Source organism: Pogona vitticeps, chromosome 1 (genome assembly GCF_051106095.1).
Source record: "Pogona vitticeps strain Pit_001003342236 chromosome 1, PviZW2.1, whole genome shotgun sequence".
In the NCBI taxonomy this organism is placed as follows: domain Eukaryota; kingdom Metazoa; phylum Chordata; class Lepidosauria; order Squamata; family Agamidae; genus Pogona; species Pogona vitticeps.
Genome location: NC_135783.1, coordinates 288,291,322 through 288,317,055, shown reverse-complemented (window position 1 = coordinate 288,317,055; position 25,734 = coordinate 288,291,322). Strand labels below are relative to the sequence as shown.

Sequence of the window (25,734 nt, the reverse complement as noted above, 5' to 3'; positions counted from 1 at the left end):
GATGTTAAAAAGTCATGCTTTTGTAGCCACAAAAAACTCACTCTCCTGTCTCTCAGGAAAATGGTGATGTTCAAAAGTGACTTATGAAATAAATGTTACCACTTTACCAAAATATACTATACAGAATAGGATCGAAAAAGGATTGTTTAATATAAATACAGTGGATACACACCCGTTAAAATGTCAAGTGTCTGTGATGTAAAAAAAATGAGACAAAGATAAATCATTTCAGAACTTTTTTCATCTTTAATGAGACCTGTGAACTGTACAACTCAGTTGAACAACAAACTAAAATCTTTTAGGAGGAGGGAAGTAAAAACAAAAAACTGAAATAACATGGTTGCATCTGTGTGCACACCCTTAAACTAATACTTTGTCAATGCACCTTTTGATTTTATTACAGCACTCAGCCTTTTTGAGTATGAGTCTATCAGTATGGCACATCTTGACTTGGCAATATTTGCCCACTCTTTGCAAAAATGCTCCAAATCTGTCAGATTGCAATGGCATTTCCTGTGCTCAACCCTCTTCAGATAACCGCATAGATATTCAATCAGATTCAGGTCTAGGCTCTGGCTGGGCCATTCCAAAACGTTAATCTTCTGCTGAAGCCATTCCTTTGTTGATTTGGATGTACCCTTTAGGTTGTTGTCATGCTGAAAGATGAAGTTCCTCCTCATGTTCAGCTTTTTAGCAGAAGCCTGAAGGTTTTGTGCCAATACTGACTGGTATTTGGAACTGTTCATAATTCCCTCTATCTTGACTAAGGTCCCTGTCTCAGCTGAAGAAAAAATAGCCCCAAAACATGATGTTGCCACCACCATGCTTCATTATGGGTATGGTGTTCTTTTGGTAATGTGCAGTATTGTTTGTGCGCCAAACATATATTTTGGAATTAAGGCCGAAAAGTTCAACCCTGGTTTCATCAGACCATAACACTTCTCCCGGAGGAGGAGCTTCGTCTTGGTGAAGCTAGCAGCTCTCGGGAATAGCTCCCGGGGAAAGCTAGAACCACTTCGGTCTGGGACCCTTCCAGAAATGGGGGAGGCAAGGAAGAGTCAGGAGAGACCCTTCTGCAGCAGCTGGTGAGCCACAGAAGTTAGAAAATTGGGCAGCAACTCGATTTGTCTTTCTTCTGGAAATTCACATCAGCACAGACGAAGATGGGCACCATTTTTGGCAACTAGCCAAAGACAGCTCCGTTCGCCGAGAATAAGAAAACAGAAGCACGGCGAAAATATACATCAAAGTAAGTGGAAGCCCTTGTTCTATGAAAAACCTCATTAAATGAAGAACAAGTGATTGTGTGCAAATTTATGACCAAATGAGATAAGGAGCGGCATTCCTAGCATTCCAGCTTTATCCAAGCTGAAGGTCGGGTTATTTCGAAAGGAACAGCCAGGCAGAAATAGCTCGTGTTTCCATTAAAGGAGGAAAAATAACTCTTGAAGAATCAACTGACGGGCCTTGAAAAAATAAATTCTGTTGCAAACTGTTCACTTTGGACCCCTTTTCCTCTGTGGTCATATATTTTTAGACTGTGTGGGACTCTGCTTTCCGTGAATAATATATTGCCGGGACTCTGCTGGATCTCCCTGTTCGGGGGAGGAGAAGGAAGTCTTTGGAAGTAAAAGGAAGAAACGGACTGTGAGCTGTGAACTGGGGGCTATGTGGTTTGAACTGAACTGAGATCTTCACAAATGACATTCTAATAATAGAGTCTTGCCGGGTGAAGGTTAAAACAAACTTGGAGAAAAGAAGGGAAAAAAAAGAAGCAACCGGTCTGAAGATATTAGCGACTACAAAGACACTTGAGAGATTTATGTTTTAGATTCCATCTCTTACTTGAATGTACCTGCTATCTTATTGCTAATATGGTATAGTTGTAAGGTGAAATATTAGAAATATTGGATGTGTACTGGGGTAAAGGGGAGAGGGAATTTTAAGTGAAAATAGTGGAAACAAAATGGAACCTCCCCCTGAGAAAAATACAGATCGGTGGCTAGACTGGAAAACTTCTTTTCAGATGTCACTGTTGCAAAAAATTATGCAGGTAAATTATTATATTGACCAGATGGAAGACGTGATTGGAGGCTCTAGGGGAGGGAAGGTAGCAGAGGTTAAATTACACCAAAAAGAGATCTCAGAACCGGCTGTATTGATGAAGATATCAGATAATATACAAGGGATGGAGGACCACCCAGTAAGAGATGTAGCGATTGAGGTTGAAAAGCAAACTTTGAATGATATTGTTTCCCCTTTTAAAATATGGAAGAAAAAAGAGTCGCAGAAACAAAACAAGCACAGGGAGGAAAGGGGAGGGGAGAGCAGGATTTATATTATTTTGGGTCTGTTGAGTGCATTCTCAAGAAAAAAGGAGGGTGAAAGAGGGGATATATTTCACAATTGGCCTTGGTGTTCTGATGCTGTGGGAATAACATAGATTTAAGCTGTATTACACGTATAAGTTGAAAGCTAAAGAGGTTAATACATAGAAAAATAGTCAAAAGAAGAAGAAGAAAAAGAAGAAGAAAGATGAACCTTTATTGGAACATGAATAGATTAGATGTTTATATACTTGATATGTAAGATTGAATGATTATGCATTTGATGTTTTCTTATTCTCAAAACCCTTTTTCCATCCCCCCCACTGCCCTTTGCCTTTTGTATTCCTTCCCCATTACCCAATAGTTTTGAAAATAAAATTAAAAAATAAAAAAATAAAAATAAAAAGACCATAACACTTCTCCCCACATGCTTTTGGGAGACTTCAGATGTATTCTTGCAAAATTTAGCCAGGCTTGGATGTTTTTCTTTGTAAGCAAAGCCTTCCACCTTGCCACTCTACCCCACAGCCCAGACATATGAAGAATACGGGAGATTGTTGTCACATGTACCACACAGCCAGTACTTGCCAGATATTCCTGCAGCTCCTTTAATGTTGCTGTAGGCCTCTTGGCACCTTCCCTGACCAATTTTTTTCAGGTCTTTTCATCAACTTTGCAGGGAGGTCCAGTTCTTGATAATGTCACTGTTGTGCCACATTCCTTCCCTTCCCCTTCCCCTCCTTTTTCCTTTCCTTTTTCCTTTCCTCTTTCTTCTTTTCCTTCCTTCCTTCCTTCCTTCCTTCCTTCCCTTCCCCTTCCCCTCCTTTTTCCTTTCCTTTCCTTTTTCCTTTCCTCTTTCTCCTTTTCCTTCCTTCCTTCCTTCCTTCCTTCCTTCCTTCCTTCCTTTTCCTTTCCTTTCCTTTCCTTTCCTTTCCTTTCCTTTCCTTCATTCATTCATTCATTCATTCATTCATTCATTCATTCATTCATTCATTCATTCATTCATTCATTCATTCATTCAGTGGATTTCTATCCTGCCCATCTAGACCAAAGGTCTACTCTGGGCGCTTTACAAATTTAAAAACAATAAAACAAAAAAATCTATTATATATTATAGATCCAAGGGGGCGAAAGTATAAGAAATTAAGATATGGCAGGAGGGAAAGCCTGCCCAAATACAGTGGCGCCTCGCATAGCGATCGCTCCATTTAGCGACGAAATCGCTTTGCGACGATGTTTTTGCGATCGCAACAGCGATCGCTTTGCGATGGTCCCTATGGGCTATTTTCGCTTTGGGGTAGGAACAACCACATTTTCATATGAAACCAAGTAGCTAATTAAGAAAAACAGCATACTCCAAAATACTTGCAAAGATAGAGAAAAATGCTCTCCTTTTGCAATGTTTACTGAGTACGACGAAGATGAATGATCCATACCACTTAGAACTAAAAACAACATTCGAGGCGGAGCTTAACTGCAGTGAAGCCAGCAGCTCCCGGCTAACAGCTCCCGGGAAAAACTGGAACCGCCCGGCCCGTCGTCCCTCTAGAAATGGGGGAATGGAAGGGGAGGCCAGGAGAGGTCACCCCCAAGCAGATGTGAGCCCAGAAGGTAGAAGATTTGGCAGCAACCAGGTCTTTCTTCCCTCTGAAAATTCACCCAAGCACGGACCGGAGACGGGAGGCCATCTTATGGCAGAAAGCTGTGGGAAAACTCCACCCCCAATTCCCGAAGAAGGAGAACAAAACTACACCTGAAAATATACAATAACAAAGTAAGTCTTTGATTTATGAATAACCTCATTAAGATGTTAAGGAAACTAAAGTGAAAATACCTGACCGAAAGGAGAGAGGAAGCGGCGAGCCGGCATGCCAGCCTGTGTTCCCCCCCCCCCCAAAAGCGAACTTTTAAACAACAAGTTTACAACTAGCAGACTGGCTCAAGGTCAATGAGATAAGACTGCCAGATGGAAAAAGTTTGTGTTTCTGGAAAAAAATCCCAGTGGAAATATTACTCAACAATCTTTAAGGAACTGAAATCTTGTTAATGCTGTGCAGTTTGGACTCTTCTTGCTAGTTTGAGTGGGCCTTTGAAAATAAAAGCTTGTCTTGGGAGCAAGAGGCATACGCTTATGGGAAGGAAAAACAGGCGACGAATTATCAGCGTGGCGACATAGATTGAAGAACTGGAAAACCCCTCTAGGAGCAACTGACAGTGAATCATCAGCTCGTGAGCGAGAGGAATTTAACAGAATAGACTAAGGACTTAAAAAAAAATTCAGGGCTGGAGTTACTGAAGGACTATAACAATTTTTTTTGAGAGAGAGACTGGTTCCCTGTGTCTGTTGTGTTTGGACTAACTGAATTTGCTGTGGATTTTGATAACATTGCTATAATATCTGGATAAGGATACTATTTGGACAATAACTGGACAAGGAGGGGAGGACATTTCTGGGGGGGTTGGTTTGTTGATAAAATAGTGGAATAAAAAAATAATATTATTTATACAAACTATATATACTGGAGAGATGGAAATGACCTCCAAAAGTTTGGGAATTTTGCCAGATAATGAATGGCTGGTTACTATGCAAATGACAATAATAATAGGATTCCAGCAGGTAAATGAGCACATTAATCAGATGGAAGATCTTATCAAAGGGAAATCAGCAGAGGTAAAACAACAGTTGAATGAAACGGCCCTAACACCAATACAATTCACACTGAGAGCTATGCCAGGTACTGTAGATGAGAGTAAGAGTTACTCTGTGAGCTACTCAGCTATAATAGACAGAAAAGGTGATGTTAAAAACCAGATTACTGTCCTGCACTCAATTTTATTCTTCCAAAACAGGAAGAAAATAGATTTACAGAAACAAGAGAAGGGCACTGAGAAAATATGGGAAGTGCTAGAAATGGAGATTTTTCCAGGCAGGCTGATTGTACGTATAAGACAGAAGGATATTGAAAGAGGGGATGTATTGTATAATTGGTCTCAATTTCCTGATAGAGTTGGAATAACTTAGATTTAAATTTAAACATGAATGTAAGATGATACTCAGAGGATAACCAGATAGTATGTACATACATACATACATACATACATACATACATACATACATACATACATACATACATACATACATACATACATACATACATACATACATACATACATACATACATACATACATACATACATACATACATACTGTATAAAGAATATAAAGTTGTTTGTTTGGCATTGAAAAATGAATAGACCTGATGCATGTATACTTAATATGAACAGATTGGATAATTGTATACTCTGTGTTCTCCTATCTTCAAAACCCTTTTCCCACCCCTTACACTTTCTTTTACCTTTTGTATTCCCTACCCTATTCCCAGTACTTTAAAAAATAAAAAATATTTTAAAAAGAACTAAAAACAACATTCAAAAAACCCTAGATGAACACAAAGCCAAATATTTTTAATTAAGGAGATGCAGGCTGTGTCCAACCATAATGAAGAGCATTAATAGATAACTAAATGCCAGCTGTGCAACAAGCTCTTTTACTACTTATATAACTGTACCCTGAGACCACAAGTTATGTTCCATCAGTCTGCAACAAAAGGTAAACTACCATTTTATGAAAACATCTGCTGTGCTATTGATGCTTAACAGAAAATTATTGCTCACTTTACTAGTCCAACTGCAAGACAAAACAGTAACTGACTCACTGCAATCACGGAGAAACCTGGCTCTCCCATAGAAATCATGCTGAACATTGTGAATGAAAAGAGGTTACTTACTTGTAACTCTGGTTCTCCAAGTGGTCATCTGTGAATTCACACTAATGGGTTAATCTGTGCCTGTAAAGAGCAGCCTCAGAACTTTCTAGAGCTCGAGCACATGGTGCTGGGAACTCCCACACGCTGGCTACAACTGAGTGCCTCAGGGTGGAATTGAAGGAACGGTGGATCCATCCTCAAGGTGGCTATCTCTCCTGCCCTATAAGCTGAGGTGACAACAAGCAGAAAAGCAGTATTTAGGGTCAAAAGATGATCTGATGCTGACACTAAGGGCTCGAATTGAGGCCTCATAAGCCGATTGAGAACTGACTGGAGCAACCACTGCAGCATAAGGGGCTTATAGGCCGGGCGCATGTTTTTCAGTCCATGCAAAGATTGTTTTACGGTGGGATGTCAGAAAAGCGCAGCTGCTGGAGAAGAAAGTGGCTGATGGGTTACTATAGCTGCCATATATACTTTCAGAGTTGAGTGGGAGAGCCCATGCTGAAACAAGAGGAGCAAAAACTGGAGAACTGTGTCCAGGGTTGTTGGCCTTACTGATAAGTGATGTGAAGCTGCAAACGTGCAAAATAATTTCCACTTATAGATTTAAGTCAATGATGTGGAGCGCTTACGCGCTGCACTGAGAACATCTACTACTGACGGTGGAGCTTCTGTGAGCTGGAGAGACTCTAGATCCGGATGATATACCCTGCCCTGGTCCAGAGACAGCAGATGAGTGATGGGCGGTAGCCAGAGATAATCCGATACTGTTGCAGAGCGCCATGTACCACCATGGGGCCAAGAAGATGACATCTATGTTGTCTTGCCAAATCCTTACAATGGTCCTGTGCGGAAGCAGGACAGGGGGAAACATGTAGAGCGGGCCAGAGTCCCATTTCACCATAAAGGCATCTCCCAGGGAGAGATGGCCAACTCCTGGTGTGGAGCAGTAAGCCCTGCACTTCTTGTTGTCCTGAGACGCAATTACATCCAGCTGTGGATGCCTCACTGCTGGCAGTTTCTGAAAGACATTGCTGTCCAGAGACCACTTGAAGGAACAGCCGTGAAGCCTGCTGAGGTGGTCCACCAAAGTGTTGCCCTCGGCTGCCACATGTATTGCAATTGGGTAGATGTATCTGATAAAGCACTATTCTCACAGATCGACTGCCTGGAAGAGCAACATGAGCAAGTGGGTTCCTCCTTGTTTGTTGATATAATATACTGCTGTTGTGTTGTCTGTGGCTATCTGAACAACACGGTCTACTAGGAGATTATCGAATGCTTGGAAAGCCTTGGCAATTGCACGGAGTTCCAAGAAGTTGATGTGACAAGCTGCTTCCGTTGAAGACCAATGACCATGAATTGTGTGGAAGCGCATATGTGCACCCCAACCTGTTGGGCTGGCATCTGCCGTTATTTGAACAGATGGGGACAGTAGGCTGAAGGGCCTGACCACCAACAGGTTAGACAAGAGATTCCACCAAACCAACTGGGCCACCAGTTCGGGATCACCTGTAGATGTTTTGTGGGGTGGGGGGTTTCTAGTGATGGGGAGAATAGAGAGAGGAACCAAGCTTGGAGTGACCTCATCTTCAAGCGGGCATGTTGTATTACTGCTGTAGTGGAAGCCATGAGGCCAAAGAACCGCTGTACCTGGGAGGCTTGTACCCATGCCTGCGGTTGGAAGATGCACAGCAGAGACCTTATCTTTGAAATCCTTTCTGAAAGTAGGAAAGCTCAACCTAACAAGGCATTCAAAAGTCCTCCAATATATGCAACCTGCTGGGTAGGCTGCAAAGTCAATTTTTTGAGATTGACCTTCAGGCCTAGGGAGGACAGGAGAGAGAGGGTCAGGGCTGTGTATCTCCTTGCCTGGGCCTCCGACCAAACTACCAGCAACCAGTCATCCAAACAGGGGAACACTGTGACCCTGGAGAGGCAGGTATGCTACCACAGGGGCCATACACTTGGTAAATACCTGAGGTGCAGTAGATAACCCAAAAGGAAGGGCATTGAACTCGTATGTTACTCCCCCAACTGAGAACCTAAAAAAGCCAGTCATCTGATGCTAATATGAAAATAAGCATCCTTTAAATATATAACTGTAAACCAGTCACCCAGTCTAAGCATGTGAATAGAGGCTTCCAATGAGACCATACAAAACCCATGAGGCGTAATATACCAGTTCAGACCCCAGAGGTTGAGGACGGGGCACAGCCCTCCATCCTTCTTTGGGATAGTGAAATATCCAGAGTAGAACTCTGATGATACATCAGGCTGATACAGGCGGGCGATTGCATCCTTCTGGAGCAAGGATTCGATTTCATCTTCCGAAGGAGGGGAGGGGGGTAGTGGATAGAAAGCAGCCGGTGACAGGAGGGCTGTCTAATTCAATGGTGTAGCCCCTGGCTATGACAGAGAGAACCCAGGAGTCTGACGTAATACTGCACCAGGAGTGAAAAAAGAGGGCCAGGCAAACTGAAGGGTCAACTAAGAGTGACGTAAGGCTGTCAAGGTGGCTGCTTAAGACTTCCGATCCTGGTGGTGTGCCTGCTGCCATGGGCGCTGCCTGCCAGTTTGCGTGGAAGACAAGGGAACAAAACTCGGCGGTTGAAGCCTCTGACGGTCCTGGTAACCTCTAGCCTGATAAGGTCGGCGCCAGGACATCCTGAAATGGGACTGCTGAGCAGAATAAGACCATTAAGTCTTCCTTAACTTTAAGGGGTTATCCAGGATATCATCCATTTTGTCATCAAAGAGGCCCACGCCATCAAAAGGCAGGTCCTCAATCCTGGCTCTCACATCTTCAGAAATTCCAGCCGATCGGAGCCAAGCATGGTGACGTAAAGAAATAGCTGTGGCCAGCTGCTTAGACGCCACATCCAGAATGTGACAAGCCACAATCCGCTCTTGCCTGGCTAAACCCATAGCCTCCTGATGACATGAAAGCCCCTAGGTACGGATGTCCTCTGGCGCTGCCTCAAGGATAGGCAAGGCTAAGTTCCAAAGGTGGCGATGATAGGCGCCCATGACAGCAGAGTAATTCGCCACCCTCAAGGTGAAAGACGCCAAAGAGTACATCCCTCAGCCAATGATATCTAGCTTATGACCCTCCTTGTTATTAGGTGTTGAGGCTTAGCGATTCCAAGCCCTGTTTTCAGTGACATCTACTACAAAGGAGTTCGGTAATGGGTGCTTTGACAGGAGCTCCATATTTTTGCCATAGGTTTTATAAGTTTTCCACTCTCCTGGGAATCTGATAAGAAGTAGATGGTTTCCCCCAGGATTCTCTCATCAATTCAAAGAGGGAAGGAATAAATCCCAATCTGAGAGTTGGGGACCGGCTCTGAGTTATGTCCTCATACACCTTATCCATCTTTTTTGCCGCAGGCTGTTCCACATCAACCTCCAGCACCTTCGTGATGTGGAGGATCAGTTGCGTGCAAGAGGAGTAATCCTCCGATGGTGAGGGAGGGTGGCTGTCGATCACATCAGAGCTCGGTGTGGGAACAATCGGAGGCAAGTCCTCCTCAACCGATTCAAAAGAGTCCGAATATCTGGCTTCCTGGTCTGTGACGGGGAATAGTGCTCCCTCCCTGGGCGCATAGGAACGACAATCGCTTGAGCTGGGGGGCTGGCATCTCAGCTCTCGCGGAGGAATGCACCAGAGAACATTGAAGATCCGAACTTGTCTGCCTCCTTCCTGCAGTTGGTACTGAGTAATACGGTTGCTTGGCCTCCATCCCCAAAGGACAGTCTAGAGACATGTGTCTTTTGCGAGGTCGAGGTGGAGGAGGAGGGTAGAACTCACTCTTGGCACCTGGTGGGAACTCGCCAAATCCATAACATGGTGGAGAAGGAGACCGTGAAGACAAATAGTCTTGGTACCGAAGTTACGGATCATAGAGGTAAGCTCCAGGATGGAAACGCAGGTTGAGGCCAAAATCCTCCGAGACACAATAAGTACCTCCACCTCGCATATTCACACCCCGGGGTCGGAGGGGGCCTAAGGGGCTCAGGCTCAACAGTCGAGTCCAAATGCTTAGTTTTACGAGCCCTCTTGCACAGCACCTTGGATTGAATTGACTCCAGCGGAGAAACGGAAGCGTACTGAGCCCGGAACGGCTCGCGAGCTCGTCTGCGCCAATTGCACTACCTCCAACAAGGTATTTCCCAAGTCAGGAAGATCACTGACAGACGGGGACAGCAGGGCCTGAGGCCTCTGATGCGGCTCCTCCTCGTCGCCTGACAACAAGCTCAGGCAAAGCGAATGTTGCTGGCATCGGTGCCAAGGTATCCACCAAAAGTGGAAGTTTAGAAGCCTTTTTCTTTTACTTCGGTATTAAGCCCGAGGGATGTTTCAGCATCGATGCTGTAGCTGGCTAAATCCATTGGGGTGCCCTGAGTCGGAGAAAGGGAATTTTCCCAAAGGAACGACTGGAGCCGCTGGAGCCTTAACTTGAGGTCCGGCTTGGTAAAGCCGTTGCAGACCGCACAAAGAGCCGGCTGGTGCTCTTCCCCCAAACAAAATAAGCACCACGAGTGTCCGCGGGGAGTGGAATTTTGTGTGAACAGAACTCGCACCTCTTAAAGCGGCCATATGCGGCCATAAACTACACCAACCAAAACTGTTAATTAACAGTCCATTTTTCTTCTTTCTTTAGATAAACTCACAGAGACAGCAAAGAGTAGTCAACAGTCCAAAATGAAGCCAGGGAGCTCCAAAACCATAGAAGGTAAAGAATAGTAAGTACGTAAAAGTCCCAATCGAGAAACTGCTGCAGCGGCGGCAAGAAAGGAACTGAAGCACTTGTGCTGGGGGTGGGGTCATAGCCAGTGTGTGGGAGGTCCCGGCATCTTGTGCTCAAGCTCTAGAAAGTTCCAAGGCTGCTCTGCGCAGGCGCAGATTAACCCATTAGTGTGTATTTACAGAGACCATGAAGAACATACGCTTACAAGCAACACATTTAAATTAGCTTTATGCTACTGAAGAAGTAGGTTTTTATTCCAGGAAAGTCTCATTAATTGTCTAATTCAGTGGGAAATTGGTGAGTCAATTCCTTCATAATTTCCATTGATTCAAATGGGCCTACTCTAATTACAATAAACTTTAGCATATTAAGTTGCAGTTAAAAGTTAGCCCATTTGAATAGCCAAAACCTATGGAGGACTCACTAAATCCCCATTGATTCAATGAGCCTACTCCAGTGCAATTTACTATGTCAAGCAACAAGGCTTTGGCCATTATAAAAGAATCTTCCTTGAACAGGCTCTTATAACCTTGTAGTCTACCAGATTAAAAAAGTTATTGACCACTGTCTTTCCTCTTCTACAATAGTATCAAATACAAAGATCTTCGTAACTTTTTTTTTGTTTTTTCCCCTTGGCATTTATTTATTTATTGAATTTATACTCCATCCATCTAGACCGAAGTCTACTCTGGACGGATAATAATAGATAAAAGTAAAAACAATATAATAAAATAAAAAACAACAGTAGTAATAGTTCAAGATGGGAAAAATAATCAAGTAATGATAGGAGGAAAAGCCTGTCTAAAGAGCCAGGTCTTAAGTTTGCTCAAACACCCAGCGAGGAAGCCAGACAGATCTCTGGGGGCAGACTGTTCCAGAGGCGAGGGGCCACTGCTGAGAAGGCCCTGTTTCTTGTTCTTTCTCCCCGGGCCTCCCTCAGCGTTAGGCCCCTCAACCGCCCTTCCTGGCTAGAACGAGTGATTGGGTAGATCTAGGTGAGAGGAGGCGTTCTACTAGATAGTGAGGTCCTAAACCGTTAAGTGGTAGAAGGCGGAATAGCAGCTTCCCATTAGTTTCTATGGACAGAAAAGAGCAGATACGGATTAAATGGTTTTCAATGCATTCCTATGGGAAATGCAGATTCGACCTACAAACTTTTCGACCTACAAACCACCTTCCAATACAGATTAAGTTCGTAAGTCGAGACACCACTGTATATGTCATCATTAACACTTTGAAATCAACGCAGAAACGAATGGGCACCCAATGCAAGGCAGCCAGAGTGGGGGAAATGTGCTGATATTTTCTCACCCCAGTGAGAAGTCTGGCTGCCGCATTCTGCACCATTTGAAGCTTCTGCATCAATCTCAAAGGTAGCCCCACATAGAGTATGTTACAGTAGTCTAATCTCAAGATTACAAGTGCATGGGCCAGAGTGGTGAGTGCCCCAACATCAACATAGCTGGGCAATCCACCAGAGATGCAAATAGGCGGAGCGGACCACTGACGCTACCTGGGTTTCCATGGTGAGCACCGGATCCAGATGGGCCCCTGATAGCGTTCCCCTTTATTATGTCAATGGTTCATGTTCTGTTCTGTTAACTGTTCATGCATATTCATGTTGCTGAGAGGCAGAGCCGGGAGAGATGTGATAAGAGGCGGAGCCTGGGAGAGAGTCCAGGGAGAGTATGAGGAGCGTGGGAGAGTGGAGAAGGGGGTAGAGTGTGGAGTTTGGGGAAATCTGAGAGGTGATTAGTTAGGAGTGTATTATCAAACAGAAGATTGTTGTTAATAATAAATTTACCTATAGAAGATATTAATGAATCACTATCAATTTCTGTAATCAATAAACTAAAATTATATTTAAAAGACTTTAAAGTGTGGAACCGAATCTTCATCTTCCTGAAGTAATGGTGATTTAGTAATCCTGATGGCAGCAGTGTAAAAGAGGGAATTGTTTGCCTTCGAGTGCTCTAAGTCTTGACGGTCAAGCAAGGGGACGCGAGGAGCGAACACTACAGCCCCCAAGCTGCGAACCTCACTCATCACGGTGAGTCACTCCCCTAAAAGAGAGGGTGTTTCCCAAACCACCAATAGAGGGGCCACCCACTCTCAGGACCTCCATCTTGTCCGGGTTCAGCCTCAGTCCATTCTCTTGCATCCATTGCAGTACAGCCTCCAGGCAGCGCTGAAGGGACGGAACAGCATCCACTGTGGTTGGAGAAAAGGAGATGTAGAGCTGGGTGCCATCAACGTACTCATGGTACAAAGCCCCATACCCCCTGATGACCCCACCCAGTGGCCTCATATAGATATTAAACAGCATGGGGAGGTAATCGAGCCCTGCAGAACCCCAGAATTGAGATTCCACAGGGCCTAAACACACTCCCCAAGCTGTACTCTGAGGACGGTCCTCCAAGAAGGATCAGAGCAAGGCTATAGCCAGACCACCAATTCCCAGCTCGGAGAGCCTCCCCACGATACCATGGATGACGGGAGCTGAGATATGGAGGAGGACCAGCAAAGACATTTTGCCCCTATGAGCCTCCCTCAGCAGGTCATCAAACAGGGCAACCAATGCCTTTTTCGTACTGTGGCATGGCCTGACGTCCGACTGGAAATGGATCCAGGGCACTGGTTTCCTCCAAAAGAACCTGGAGCGGGTCAGCCACCAGCCACCCTCTCTACCAGTCTACCACATCTATTCCAATGATGCATTTTTGTGTGTGTAAAAAGAGCCAATGCAATCCTTTAGTTATATTCTAAAAGAAATACGTCTCCAGGAGCTTTAATGTATCCCATCATAATCAATGTTCTACATATTCTCCAAGCTGAAAAGTAGGCAGCTGTGATCTACCACCTATATTAAAACGGAAACTCTAATTTTATCTGAATCTCTTATTTTATCTGGTCAGTCAAAAAGCAGATCAAGGAATAGGACTGAAGCCTGTGCTGGATTAGGTTACACCCTCTCTCTGAAAACACAGGTGTGCAACTTGGGGGTGCTCCTTGATTCATCTGTGAGCCTGGATGCCCACGTTATGGCGGTAGCCAGGAGTGCACCAGCTGGGCCCATTTCTTGAGAGGTATTGTCTGTCCATGGTGATACATACCCTAGTTACATCTTGGCTGGATTACTGTATTGAGCTCTATGTGGGGCTGCCTTTGGAAAGTGTTCAGAAACTCCAGATGGTCCAAAATGCTGCAGCCAGATTATTAACTGGGGCTGGTTACAGGGAACATATAACTCCCTTATTACAGCAGCTTAACTGGCTGCCGATATGTTTCCAGACACAATTTTAAGTGCTGCTTCTAACCTACAAAGCCCTAAACAACTTGGGCCCAAGCTATCTAAAATATCACATTTCTGAGCCTGCCCAAGCATTAAGATAATCAGGGGAGGCCTTTCTCTCAGTCTCACCATCCTCACTGATGTGCTTAGTAGAGACACAGAACCTTCTCTGTTGTTGCTCCCAGACTCTGGAACTCCCTCCCACCGGAAGCTCCACAAGCATGCAAAGACCTTTCTGTTCAGGCAGGCTTTCCCTTAGTGACTGGTGGTCTGAGAGGCTTTTTTTAAATTGACTGTTGTGCTCTGTTGTTTTAAAGGTGTTTTAGTATTGATTTATTTATCATTTTTAATACTTGTTTAATGTTTTTTAAATATTTGTATATCTACTGTTCCAGCTTTTAATTGTTTTTAAATAGGAGAAACTGTTTTAGATAAATAAATAAATCAACAAACAAACAAATAAATAAATACTCTTGCTGAATTTTGCAATATTAGCAACTCTATCTGCAGCTGCTTTTTTTAACAGAATACCCTCTCAAAATATTCTGACAAGTTAAAACTGAGCTGAGACTCTAAGACGCTGTTGAACTCCAATTTGCAGTGGCCCTAACCAGCTTGGTCAATGGTGAAACATGACAGGAATACTAGTTTATCAACATCTGAAGGGAAGAGGTTTATCTGCTCCTTTTAAAGAATGAAGAGCCATGTGCCAACGAGGTGGTACGAGCTATACGCAGTGACACCTAAAATAACAGTTGTATCAAGGAAATATATACTACTAGACAAGCATCACTTCTAAACATCAGCAATGAGACATAGGTATTTTGCTAAATTGAATCAGGGTTGATAAAACAAATACTTCTATTCTGCTTAAGAGAAGAAGTCATCCTCTTCCCTTCCATGCACTGCAAAATAGCCAGTCGTGAAATTATCACTTTAACTTGATTTTGACAGGTGAGATAATTAATTTCATTAGAGTAGTTTGCATTAGTTTGAACAATTTGGCACTAGACAGAAAAATACTTTGTTTGTTTCAGAGTTCTCCCACAAGGTTGTCGTGATGCTGCTCGTGTCTGCGTGTGTTCCTCATGCTTATGATAATGAATGCTATTTTTAGCACTGTTGAAAGGCAGACACCTGCCCAGAGATTCCTGCATGGATTGCACCATATATAGGCTCCAGCGGATTGCTAGGCTGTTTTCAAGTTGGATACATAACATGATTTGAGTGTTCCATTTTAAAATTGTTATTTGTAGTTAACAATTGTTGAAAATATCACTAAGTACATAAACAGTAAGCTCTCTCTTAAAAGAAAATCAGAAACAAAAGATGTGTATCTATTTAAAAGGACTTACTCAAGTACCGTATTTTTTGCTCTGTAAGACGCACTTTTTCTCCCCCAAAAAGTGGGGTAGAAAGCCTGTGCGTCTTATGGAGCGAATGTGGTGATTTTGCCCCCCCCAGCCCCGTGGGGGGGAGCCTCCCAAGGGTCCGAGTGAGCCTTCCAGGACCCTTCCGACGCTCGCCCCACCCGCCACGGGGTCGGCGCGGGTGAAATCGGGAGCTTCCAGGACTTTTTCGGAGCCTGGAAAGGCTCAGAAAAGGTCCTGGAAGCTGCCTATTTCGCCCGCGTTGGCCCCGTGGGGGTGGGGGGAGTGTCGGAAGGGTCCGAGTGAGCCTTCCAGGACCCTTCCAACGCTCCCCCCACCCCCCACAGGGCCGGCACGGCCAAAATCGGGAGCTTCCAGGACCTTTTCTGAGCCTGGAACACACCCTAGGACCCTTTGGAGACTGACCCTGCCTCCCCTGGGGGCCAGAGGGGGCAAAATCGCCACCTTCTGGGGCTCTTTTGAGGCTTGGGAAGCTTCAGAAGAGCCCCCAAAAGTGGTGATTTTGCCCCCTCTGGCCCCCGGGGCACAGGGGGAGTCTCCAAAGGGTCCTGGAACACACCCTAAGACCCTTTGGAGACTCACCCAGCCTCCCTCGGGGGCCAGAGGGGGCAAAATCACGACCTTCTGGGGCTCTTTTGAGGCTGGGAAGCTTCAGAAGAGTCCCAGAAGGTGGCGATTTCACCCCCTCTGGCCCCCGGGGGGGGCAGGGGGAGTCTCCAAAGGGTCCTGGAACACACCCTAGGACCCTAGAACCCTAGGGTGTGTTCCATAAGATGGACCTCTCCATAAGGCTCACCAAATTTAAGGAGAAGGAAGCAGATTATTTTTTACTGTTTTCTTCTAAAAATTTGGTGCGTCTTATGGGAAGGTGCGTCTTATGGAGCGAAAAATACAGTAATCAAAATAGAGCATAAAGAATGAGAATAGAAGAATTCTCCTGGATCAGCCTACAGAACCATCTAATGATTTCCATACAGTGTTGCCTCAACTTACAGACGTCCCTAGTTACAAAAATTTCGAGTTACGGAAAGCTCCAGCAGCAAAATTTTGGTTCGACTTGCGGCTGGAGCTTCCACTTATGAAAGGAAAAATGCAGGAAAACCTGGGCTTCCCCGCCACTCTGACTGCCACCATCGGAGGCTTGCCGGGGGTCCCCGCCACTCTGACTGCCACCGCCACTCTGACTGCCACCGCTGCCGCCGGGGAAGCGGTGGGGAACCTCAGAGCGGCGGGGAACCTCGGGAAAGCGGCAGGGAAGCTGCAGGAACAACCAGGGGGAGGAAGAATAGAGAAGGGCCAACGGGAGGAAATAAAAAGCAATGAGGGACAGAGACCTCCCGAGGTTCCCCGCCGCTCTGACTGCCCACGGGACTTAGCAAAAGGAAGGGCGAAGCAGGGATCAAAGCAGGGCAGGATCTCTTTCATCGCTGCTTCCCCCTCCTTTTGGGGCTTAGGAAGTGGTGGGGAAAGCAGTGATCCAAGTGATCCTGCAGCCATTTGATCGCTGCTTTTCCCCTCCTTTTGCTAAGCCTTGTGGGTCGTCTTATACAGCGGAGCATCTTATACATGGAAAAATATGGTACCAGAGGTAATAAAGACCACAAAAAATGAAACAGTGGTAATCCACATTTTTGTCAAAAAAAGAGAGCCATGGACATGGACACACATATCCGTGCACGCGCACACACACATCGAACAGCTTCAGGTCTGTAATTTGCACCCTTTGAGGCGAGCACTGCACAGTGCTATGAATTCTTGGTTCTACTGTATATGGAATCCTCAACTTTAACACAATTATTTTTAAAAGCAGGCTGTGGATTTAGCACTGGATGTTTCCACTTTGTGACACAAGAAAGTGACCAATGAAGAAGGAAAATACAACCTAACCTGAAAATAAGCCCTGGTATGATTTTTCAGGATGCTCGTAATATAAGCCCTATCCCAAAAATAAGCCCCCAGTTAAGTGAAACCCCGCCCTCCACAATTGTGTAGCATTGTGCAGCAACCAGAAGATGATGACATGATTGTATTTGAATACATATAGATTGTTGTTTTTTGGAGCAAAAATTAATATAAGACCCTGTCTTATTTTCGGGGAAACATGGAACTACTAAACAGTCTGAATGTATTTACGCATGTTACACCACACATTTTCAGCTAAGATTGTGAATTAAATTTAGTACATCATTTATACCATATTACTGTGGTTTATTGAGAACAAATTTCAGCTTTGAATCTACAGCTGTATTTCAGCTCCCAGCACCTCTAGCCCACATAGCCAATGATCATGATTCTGGGAGCTGTAGTCCCAGAATTATGTGACTCTTCCAAAAATATCTGAGGACTCGATGGTGAATTACTGTATTATTTAACTCATCCTCTCTTTCAAAAGATTTAAACAGTATATAAAACTGCCATAGCATACTTTCACATTCAGAAGTTGCATCTTTTTTCCTGAAAGCCTTACTGTTAAAAATGAGACAGTCAAACATCCTCATCTAAACAGCTCCATACTTGGAAGAAAAAATATTTCATATTTTCATACAAAGATGCTGAAGATGAGATGGCTGCTATGCATTATTCCTCAAATATACACAGATGGGAATTTCAAAAAACATTATTGTTTAATATAATTTGATATTGTAAGTTGCTTATTACCACTATAAAGGTCTTTAACAAGTATCAACAATCAGCACTAAATTTGGAGTGAACCTGTTGGATCAGTGTTGAAAGGACTCTCAATGTTGAAGGCAGAGCCACAGAGTCTCCTACCCTCCAGATTGTTTTGAACTGTAACTTCCACAATCCTGTACCACTGGTTGTGGCTTGTAGAAGCAGAAGTCTAAAACATCCCTATCTTGGCTCAAGATGCTAACTTCAGCTATTTGGTTTGATTCTTCGCATCAAAAACAAACAAACAAACAAACAAACAAAACAAAACAGAAGAAAACTATTGTACTCACTTATTTCACTAGCAACCTGATCCAGTTTTTCTTGAGATCTGCTGATAAGAACTATCTTCATTCCACGCCTTGCTAACTAAAGAAAATAAGGGAGAGGTGTCAAAAGAGTCAGTTACAATTCTGTGGAATTATTTTATAAATTGCTATCACTATGTATACAAGAAATACAATCGCTGGATAGGATTCAAAGGTTTTAGTGTTGGAAGAAGAAAAATGTTTGGATGCAATTAATCTAGTTGTTTGGTCAAACTGAATTTAATGTACAGTGGTGCCTCGTATAATAAGTGCCCCGTTTAACGACAAATCTGCATACTGATGCGGATTTTGCGATCGGAAAAGCGATCGCATACCGATGTTGTCTATGGGGAAAAATCGCTTTGCGATGTTTTCCCCATAGGCACCATTTTCCCCCAGCTGAGCGGCGGGAGCCTCCCAAGGAGCGCTCCCGCAGCTCAGCTGGGGGAAATGCCTACGGTGGCCTCGGAAGGACCCTTCTGAAGGGTCCTTCAGAGGCCACCGCCGGGATTCCCCTTCCCCGCGGTCGGCTTCCCTGGCCATGGTCGGACTGTCAGGAGTCCGACCATGCCTGGGGTAGTCGGCCGCGGGTGGGATCCAAGCCGCGGGGGGGGGGTGGAAGCCATGGCCGGGCTCTTCGGCAACTGCCGAGGCTCGGATCCAAGCCTCGGCGGCTGCCGAAGACCCCATCCATGCCTCCGATCCTCCCCCCACAGCTTGGATCCCAGCCATGGGGGAAGGGTGGAAGGCATGGCCGGGCTCTTCGGCAACTGCCGAGGCTCGGATCCAAGCCTCGGCGGCTGCCGAACAGCCCATCCATGAATCCGATCCTCCCCCCACGGCTTGGATCCAAGCCGCGGGGGAAGGGTGGAAGGCATGGCCGGGCTCTTCGGCAACTGCCGAGGCTCGGATCCAAGCTTCGGCGGCTGCCGAAGACCCATCCATGCCTCCGATCCTCCCCCCACGGCTTGGATCCCAGCCGTGGGGGAAGGGTGGAAGGCATGGCCGGGCTCTTCGGCAACTGCCGAGGCTCAGATCCAAGCCTCGGCGGCTGCCGAAGAGCCCATCCACGCCTCTGATCCTCCCCCCACAGCTTAAAGCCTCCACGCGCCGCCTACCCCGGCTGTTCTCGGACACCTGGAAGTCCGAGAACGGCTGGGGTAGGCGGCGCGGGGAGGCTTTAAGCATCGGGGACAGGTTGGGGGGGATCGGGAACGCTTGAAGCCTACCCGCGCCACTTACCCAGGCCGTTCTCGGACTTCCAGAAGTCCGAAAACGGCCTGGGTAAGCGGCGCGGGTAGGCTTCAAGTGTTCCAGATCCCCCCCCCGTCTCCGATGCCGGTAGCCTCCCCGCGCCGCCTACCCAGGCCGTTCTCGGACACCTGGAAGTCCGAGAACGGCCGGGGTAGGCAGCGCAAGAAGGCTTTAAGCAGCGGGGATGGGGGGGATCGGGAAGGCTTGAAGCCTACCCGCGCCGCTTACCCAGGCCATTCTCAGACGTCCAGAAGTCCGAAAACGGCCTGGGTAAGCGGCGCGGTTAGGCTTCAAGCCTTCCCGATCCCCCCCACCCTGTCCCCAATGCCGGTAGCCTCCCCGCGCCGCCTACCCCAGACGTTCTCGGACACCTGGAAGTCCGAGAACGGCTGGGGAAAGCGACACGGGGAGGCTTCAAGCGGCGGCTGCAGGGTGGGGGGGTGTCCGCACCCAGCCTCCCCCCACGGCTTGGATCCAAGCTGTGGGGGGAGGCTGGGAGGGTGGTGGGATTGGGATGCCTTTCAGGCATCCCGGGCTTGGATCCCACCCGCCACCAGTTACCCTAGGGAGTCCAGCCATGGCTGAGGTAGCCGCCGTGCGTCAGATCCAAGCCGCGGCGGGAGGGAGAAAACCGGATAATCCATTCCTATTGGAACGGATTAACCGGTTTCCAATGCATTCCTATGGGAAATGGTGCTTCACATAACGATGTTTTCACATAACGATTTTTTTTGAACCAATTAACATCGTTATGTGAGGCACCACTGTATAACAATTAAGTCACAATATGGATTAAAGCATCTGCAGTTAACTATATGGAAAATTATATAGTGCATTGCAAATTAAAGAAAGGTTATCCATTCATAATTAAGATGAATATTCAAATACATTTCTAGGAACCTCCTAAGACAACAGGCCACAAAAATTGCAGTGTTATTCCTCACTGCTACGCCGACAATGTAGAAATGATATTGTCCTGACAAAGTAAATCAACATTCTGTAAGTCATTTCTAGAAATGTGGGCAGCCCAAAGGAAAAAAATTGTAACTTTCAACCAGAGCTTTAAGCACCAAATCTGCCACAGGGGTAGCAATCAGTCTGCTCCTTCCTTGTGCCAAATTGGGAAAGTTTTGGCAAAATGTTTTGAGTTGTGCTTTTATAAATACAACTGTATTAAGCATGCTGAAACAAGTGATGCTCAATGTCCTCAGATGTAAAATTGCTCATACAAATTGAAAAGACCAATCTTAATTTTCTTGAAAGAGAATGGTTGGTCCCATCCACTTTTTTTTTAACTTTGGAAATAATTTAGGCTGCAAGGCATGAAACAGTGACTCCTGAAAAAAGCCTTTCAAAAGGGAAAACAATCAGTTTGTTTTAGAGTAGACTGAGCATGCATGGAACAGATTTACTACCAAGAGCATTACAAAGCAGATACACTGTTGCAGTTTCATGTCCCAGGGAGGGATGTGTTTGGGCAATGAAAACTCACAGAAACAGTGAAAAGACAGTTTTTTTGAAAGAGTTTTTAAAAAGGCCACAAGCTTGCTTTAAAGAAAGTAATGGAGTGACAGTTCTCCAGAAAGGAGTACGTTTTGTAAGGTAATTCAAAGCATTTCTGCATTACAAAAACACAGACCCCTTCACATGTGCTGTCTTTTCAAATTAAACTGCGCATAACACTGTATATATCCGTGTCACTTTTCACAAAGGCAATACAGCTTCATTCACACAACATAGCTACAGTCAGAGACATGTGTTCACCATTAAAGGGGAGGGGGAAATGAAAATAAAGTGAAGCCTTACCTCTTCTGTATACGCCTTTCCAATTCCATCTGTAGCTCCCGTGATAACTACAAAATGTGAGGGGAAAAACAATAGAGCTGTTAGTGCATATTAGGGCTTCAATATCATGGTGTTTCCCCCCGGCCCTCTGGGAGTGTTATCACCTTTCTTGGAAAAGTTAAATTACAAAACAGAAGTCTTCTACTGAACAGAATTCAATTTAACACATTGAAATCATACTTAATAGGGAAAAATCTCAAAGATACACTAAATTAACTTAGGGAATCTTTTAGCTTTCCTATAACCAAATGTAGCTAGCTTCAAATAGGAAGCACATGGTGTCATATCTAATTTAAACACATAGTCATTCCCCTTCCAAGAGTAGTAACATCACCTTCTGAGTCTATTCTCCAATTCCATTATTACAGTAATTTAGAATTCCTTCACCTGAAAAATAATACCCATTCACCAGTGTAGTGTAAAAAAGTGTCAGTTTAGGACTCTGCGTACCTCGATTCAAATCCCATCCATCAGCCATGAAAACTCACTGCAGTCCATCAGTATCTCACACATCTTAAAAATCTTATTTTTATTTTTTATCATGTGCCTTATTAAGATCACCCACCAAAAAACAGAAGCAGCTTGATGGCAAAAAAATACATACACACTTCGAATTAGTATTTAGGGCAGTCGCGAATGAGTTTATATTCTTCAACTAGCAAGTTGTAAGGAAACAGTAAATAGCACTGTGATATGATTATATAATAGTACTTAGATTCAATTTCAAGATACTATTCAGAGAGGAAGCTTCCTGGATAGCTTTACATCTCAGGTCAACTGTCCAAAAATACTGTTTAATAGTGGGAGAAGCTGCCTGCATATTTCTTTGAATCTGTGCCCTGTTCTGTTTCCTTGCACAGTGAAAGAAGTACTGTAGATAGAAAACCAAAATGAGATCTCATTTTGAGATTTATGAGTTTCCAAATTTTTCATTATGCTAAAAGCTCCATACAGATCTGAAGTAATCTGTAAACTATATTGTGATACCTCATAATTTGGGTATCTAGACCTGCCTATGGTAAGCAGCAGGAAATGGAAAAGAAGATGGTTATGGTAGTTGGGGTTTATTTATTATCTATTTATTTAAAATATTTATATTCCCCCTTTCACCTAAAAAGGACCCTGTTGTGTTGTTGTTACATACAGTCAAGTTGGGACAGATTTATAGGGACCTTAATAGGGCAGTCAAGGCAAATGAGATATTTAAGGAGTGGTTTTACCAGTTCCACTCCCCCAGTGAGTTTCCATGGCTGAGCGATTATTTGAATCCTGGTCTCCAGAGTACTACTCCATCACTCTATTAACTCTGGGCACCTACATTAATAAAAAAGAAATAATATTAAAAATAAAAAACAATACACTATTAAAATATGTGAAAAGAATTAATGTAATATTAAAACTGGTAGGTAAAAACAATACAAAACAAGACTACAACACATTAAAAATAACAACAGCACAATAGTCCAGTTTTGAAAAATTCTGTTAGACAGCCAGACACTAAGAAAAAGCCTGCCTGCCTGTAAGAAAGTCCTTCTCTGGCGGGGGGGCGCTGGTGGTGAAGGCGGGAAAAAGACAAGGAGGCTCATCTAGATTTTCATTAACATCATTTTTATTACAAACAGTTCGCAACTCGCGTGAATCAAAAGGATCTTGCAACAGGTGATCGGATAACAGGTTATATCTTTTAGGACGAACAATTGGTGGAACATCCTGATCCCCTAGTAGGGAGCCGGCCCAAACTTCTCGCGATCCGTCATCTGCCTTATGGGCACGCTCCTCACTGCGCACACCGTGCCGCAGCACGGGTGGCGGGCCCAATCGCCCTCCAAAGGCCTCTTCTGAAACTCCGGGCCAGGACGAATCACCCGCCGCCCGCCTCCAGGGTAATTCAGGGGGAAAACAGATACCTTCCATTCTAGAGGCTCAATACCTCTGCCTCTAGCCCCTGTAGTTAATGGATCTGGGAGCAGTCCGCCTCCTGTCATTAGGTTGGGGAATCCCGGTGTCGCATCAGTCCCTTGGCTCTGTCTGAGAATGGGTTCTGTTTGCACCCCTCGGTGCCTAGGTCTGTCCGGGTTAAGATCAGTCCAGGTTCTAAAGTCGCGTGCGCTTTCTCCCTCTTTTATCTCCTCCCACATAATTAAATCTAACTCCTCCCCTCCTTCTTCCACAAGACACACCTCCGCAGCTTTTTCAGTCACTATCTCAGTTTGATCCAACTCTATTAACACCCCTTCCACACATCCTCCTTCCTCTACATCTTCTTTCCCACCAGAGGACGGCACACTGCCTTCCGCTCCTTCACACTGCCTGAACAGAAAGAACCACAAAGATGCCTGATCTTCCATGGGAGGGAGTTCCAGAATTTGGGGGAGGTGACAGAGAAGGCCCTCTCCCATGTCCACACCAAACACAGCTAAAAGGGTGGTGAAAACGAGTGAAAAGCCTCCCTTAATGATCTTAAAACTTGGTAGGCTCATAAAGGGAGGTGCAGACTTGCAGGCAGCCTGGACCCAAGCTGTTTAGGGCTTTATAGATTAAAACCAGCACTCTGAACTGTATCCAGAAACAGACCAGCAGCCAGTTGTTGTGCAATCCCTGTAACCAGTCCCATTTAACAATCTGGCTGCAGCCTTTTAGAGCCACTGAAGTTTTCAAACATTTTCCAAAGACAGCCTTCACAAAACCAATTGGGATGTAAGTACGACTTGCATCACCATGGCCAGAGCAGATACCTCCAGGAATGAGCATAGCTGGCACACTAGTTTTAACAGTGTGCCCCTGGATCTGTCCTAGGCTCAGAGACAGATCCAGGGGCACTCTGAAGCTGTGCATCTGTTTTCAGGGGAACTTTAACCCCTTCCAGCACAGTTGGATCTCTACTCACTGATCTGCCATTCAATTGACCATGAGCATCTTTGTCTTGTCTGGTTTAAGCTTCATTTTATTCACCCTCTTCCAGTCCGATCCTGGTTCTGGAAGTTGTAGCCCACCAAAAGTACTTCTGATAAGTTACATTCTATTACATATCCCATCTTTACTATCCAATATGATACCACTTCTTCCTGTCAAATATACATCCAAGTATTTCAATGTATTCACAAAGGCTTTCAAAGCTGGATCTAATGCTTGTTGTGGGTTTTTCGGACTCCTGCATGAAATTCTATTTCAAAATGGATTGTGGATTTCAATGGCTTCCCTGTGCAGTCTGATGTAATGATTGCTGGTGTTGTCCAGTATTTCAGTATTTTGAAATAGAATTTCATGCAGGAGTATACCGGATACCTTGCAGTTGTGGCCAGGTATACATTGGAACCACAAAACGAAGCATCCACACCAGAATCAAAGAAGATGAGAGACACTGCAGACTAAAACAACCAGAAAAATCTGCAGTAGCTGAACATGCCCTAAAACAAGCTGGACATGAAATTCTATTTCAAAATACTGAAATACTGGGCAACACCAGCAATCATTATGTCAGACTGCACAGGGAAGCCATTGAAATCCACAAGCACCAACAGAACTTCAACAAAAAAAGAGGAAAGTTTGAAACTCAACAAAACTTGGCTTCCAGCTCTGAAAAATACAGTGTGCAAAAGGTCAATGACCTCTACCCAGCCACAAGGACCGGGGATCACTACACACAAAAGACCAGTTAATGACACCCATCAATCACAGTGACAGATAATCTCTTCTCCTTATCACAATACACCCACAATAAGACACACTAATCACCCATCTCCTGAATAGGACAAAACCCTATCTCACAGCCATAAGTACTCCACTCCCAGGCCAACTACACCAGAGCACAGAGTGCTGTCCTCTGAAGATGTTGGCCGCAGAGACTGGTGAAACGTTAGGAAGAACAACCTTCCGAACACGGCCAAAGAGCCCGAAAAACCCACAACAAGCATCCAAGTATTTCCTTGCACAGATTCTCAAGAAATATAGAGTTGTCGCCAGAGTGATGCCAGTGACTCACGTAGCAGTTGTGTTTATGTCACTACACTGATTACAAAAGAAAATTGTTCTTGCACGTGTGAAAGCTCAAGATTTTCATTTTATGTAAATGGCTAGTGAACAAAACAGATGCATTACCATCATGTTACCTTTGCTGAAGTTAGAA

At 44.8% G+C, this 25,734-nt stretch overlaps 1 protein-coding gene across 2 annotated transcripts in view; it reads right to left on the bottom strand.

Moving 5' to 3' along the window:
- Positions 1-25,734, bottom strand: part of HSD17B12 (hydroxysteroid 17-beta dehydrogenase 12) — an 88,881-nt gene that overhangs the window by 38,667 nt on the left and 24,480 nt on the right. For both annotated transcript variants that reach the window (XM_072985962.2, XM_072985963.2), the window contains exons 2-3: positions 21,570-21,616; positions 18,495-18,570 (exon numbers count right to left, since the gene is read on the bottom strand). In XM_072985962.2, coding sequence (XP_072842063.2) covers positions 18,495-18,570; positions 21,570-21,616 — 123 coding nt within the window. The remainder of the gene's footprint in view (positions 1-18,494; positions 18,571-21,569; positions 21,617-25,734) is intronic.